The sequence below is a fragment of the Pteropus alecto genome, unplaced genomic scaffold (assembly GCF_000325575.1).
Source record: "Pteropus alecto unplaced genomic scaffold, ASM32557v1 scaffold11, whole genome shotgun sequence".
Taxonomy (NCBI): Eukaryota; Metazoa; Chordata; class Mammalia; order Chiroptera; family Pteropodidae; genus Pteropus; species Pteropus alecto.
The window spans coordinates 799,117-802,416 of NW_006431956.1; the positions used below are offsets into that span (position 1 = coordinate 799,117).

A 3,300-nucleotide genomic window follows, 5' to 3' on the forward strand; every position below is an offset into this window, starting at 1 on the left:
GCTGAATCAGATTCTGGATCTGAACACACCCCCCAGGAGACTCTGACACCACTCAGGTCTGAGACCCACCGGCCTGGTGCAGGGCAGTCAAAACCGGATGCCTACGTGTCAGACGCCTCTGAGGAGCTTTTAAAAAGCGCTTATTTCATATATCGTATGAGTCTGTTTCTATGACATGTCTAGAACAGGTAAATCCATAGAGACGGAAGGTAGATTAGTGGGTGCTAGGAAGTGGGGGACATGGGGAATTGGGAAATGTGAGGTTTCTTTTTGGGGTGATGGAAATGATCTAATGTGCTAAATATCACTGGATTATGTACTTGAATATTGTTTAAAAAGATGAATTTTATCTCAATTGAAAAAACTAAAACCACCGATGTCTGGGGCCCACCCCTAGAGATTCCCATTGGGGCCCGAGCATTGTTATTTAAAAAAAAAAAAAAATCTCTCCTGGGTGTTCTACCCTGCAGCCAGGATGGAGCATCTGAGTTAGTCCCGGTAAGGCCACACACGTCACCGTCCTGGCTGCAGGCGGCGGGTGGGGAGAGGAGCTCAGGGCAGGCATGGTGACGGGCGGAAGGGCCATGGCTGTGAGTCCGGGAGGCAGTTTGGCCTCAGCTCGCAGCCTGGGTCACATTACTCGGAGGCCTGAGCGCAGGTTTCTGAGAAGGCGGGTGGCTACGTGCATTAGATGAGCGTGGAGCCCGGTGTCCAGTGGGCCTCGACCAGTGTTGGCTCCCTTCGCGCTCCCCTGCCATGACTCAGGGTGAGTGGGCGCTGGCCAGTTCTCCTCACCCCGCCAAGGGGTCTCTGCCCAGGTGCTTTTCCTGCGCCGGGGCTTCTTGGGTGTGGGGTTCACCGTCTCCGCTGCCAGGCGAGCCCGCTCAGGAGGAGGGTGCTGACCAGCAGGAAGGCGCAGCAGGCCACTGTGGACAGAGAAATGGGTCAGCCGGATGTGTCACAGAGCGGGCTGAGGAAGTGTCCTCAGGAGCCAGGATTTCCGCAAGCCGTGGGCTCTGCTTTCCCTCCCCGCATGCAGCCCCGTCCCCATCAGGGTTTCCTGGGAGGCTAGGGACTGGGGCTGGGCGAGGTTGGGGGCCTGGGGCAGCGTGGGGCGCCCTTCCCCCAAGGGCCGGCTCTTTCTGGGGAAAGCAAGCTGGGAACTCTCTTCAGAAAGGGTCAAAGGCCAGGCCCCAGGTCTGCGATGGTGAAAGAAATGTCGAAATATAAAGATAAACAATAAACACTTTAGCGACCTTTGAAAGTATTTGACTTTCCCAAATGGTGCTGGAGTGAGCTACCTGCCTGCCTGCCTGCCTGCCTGCCTGCCTACCTATCTACCTACCTAGTTACCTGCGTACCTGTCTATCTTCCTACCTGTCTGTCTGCCTATCTATCTACCTATTCATCTATCTGTCCATCAATCTATCATCTACCTGTCTGTCTGTCTGTCTGTCAAAGCCTGTTTTTCTTCCTTCCCCCCAGCTCTCTTGAGATGCACTTGGCATAGACATTGTGTGGATTTAAGGTGCACAGCATGCTGGTTTGAAGCACTTACATGTTGCCAAGTGACCACCCCCATAACGTCAACTGACACCTCCATCGGGTCACATAATTAGCGTTTCTTTTTTGTGGAGAGAACGTTTAAATCTAGTCTCTTAGCCACGTTCGAGCGTACGACGCAGCATTGTGCACGGAAAGTCTTCATGCTGTGCACTCCGTCCCCAGGACCTATCCCCTAACTGGACGTGTGTGTCCTTCCTCACATGTCCCAGTCTGTCCCACCCCCTCCCTGGTGACCGCCATCTTGCTCAGCGTTTCTACGAGACGTTTTTATTTTTATTTTTTTTCTTGTGGCAAAGTCTGTTGTTCCCTCCCACCAGGAAACAACTGTAGTGTTTCTGGAATGTTTTTTCTCTCGTCCCGGTTCTGCTGCCTCCGCCCTTCGCCTCACCCCTCACGCACAGGCCTGGGGTCCTGTGTCACTTCGCACCCATTCAAGAGCAACTGCTCGGGGCCGGTGTGTGGCTTCGCTCACAGCCTCCTGTCACTGACCGCTGTGACTCTGAGCTACGCTACTATCTGGATTAGTCGTTTACTCTCATAAACGTTATATAGTGTAAGGAGGGGGCCATTTAAAACCCAGCCCCCACCCAGCAACGTGTCCCACAGTCCCTCCTCGTGAACGTGTCGTCCACAACAGAAGCGACCCCAGCCCACCTGCTATCTGGTACTCGGTGGTGAATATGAACGGCTCCACGGTCGCAGCCACTTCTGTTTGTTTTTGAAAATCTGTGCCAAAGAGAGAGGGGAATAGGACCTGTTTATGCTAATTATGGGGCTGCACAGGCTGGAGGGCGCTGGGGCTTCTCCGTGAGCCAAAACCTCAGAGGCCGAAGGGACAGCTGTCAGAGACAAGGGGGGCCACGCGCAAGCAGCTCATTCTTCCCTCAAGGCACCACCCCAGTCTGCGTCTCCCCTTCCTGACACCTGCTTCTGAGGGGTCTGAGCGTCAGGAGGCCTGCTGGGGACGGGGGAAGGGCCAACCACTTTCAACACCCAGTGGGGCAGCCCTGACCCGCGTGCTGGAGGGGCCGCTCCAGGCCCACCGTCCTCCCTTTCCTGAGTTACGAGCTAATGGCCAGGCTTCGTCTTCATGGAGCCATACCCACAGCAGTACCTGTAGTGGCTGTCGTTACGAAGGGACAGGAAGTCTCATGCTCAGGAGTATCCGTGCTTGCTTCGAGCTCTTCGTCACCTGGAGGAGAGAGTAAGCGATGCTCGTGGAACTTAAGGTGGGGGGCGTGGGGGCCTCACACGCCCCGCAGCTTCTCAGCTGACTGCAGACGCACTAGCTAAGGCATGGCCCTCGGTTCTGGGCACGTTATCCGTGAGTGCCATGTCACATGGCTCTACATCAGAGTCACAGGGAAGTGGATAAGTGGCCCCAGCAGAGCCCAGTGAGGGGGAAACTCCAATTCAGATCCTCGTTTTTCATGGAACTCTGAGAAACTTGCTCCTCAAGCTTCCTACTCAGCCCTGGTCTCCATCGGTGCCTTAGAAACAGGTCATAATAATACAAAAGCCACTGAACCATCAAAGTCGAAAGGCTCAAAGGATAGCCTTTCTCTGTGACAGGAACCTTATTCCTTGTGGGAGTTGTCAAGTACCCAGGATGCCGGCCCAGCTTGCCGTCTTTTTACGAAGGAAGCCAGGGACATGCCTGGGCCGGCAGCGAGGCTCACCGGACACGGGCTACGGGAAAGAAACACAGAATCCCAGAAGAATCCAACAGGAAGA

General features: G+C 54.8%; 1 protein-coding gene across 1 annotated transcript in view; it reads right to left on the reverse strand.

Annotated features, from left to right (window-relative positions):
• Positions 1-612: 612 nt before the first annotated feature.
• Positions 613-3,300, reverse strand: part of IL2RA (interleukin 2 receptor subunit alpha) — a 40,403-nt gene continuing 37,715 nt past the window's right edge. The window contains exons 5-7 of the mRNA XM_006906948.2: positions 2,681-2,758; positions 2,221-2,292; positions 613-926 (exon numbers count right to left, since the gene is read on the reverse strand). Coding sequence (XP_006907010.1) covers positions 856-926; positions 2,221-2,292; positions 2,681-2,758 — 221 coding nt within the window. The 3' untranslated portion in view covers positions 613-855. The remainder of the gene's footprint in view (positions 927-2,220; positions 2,293-2,680; positions 2,759-3,300) is intronic.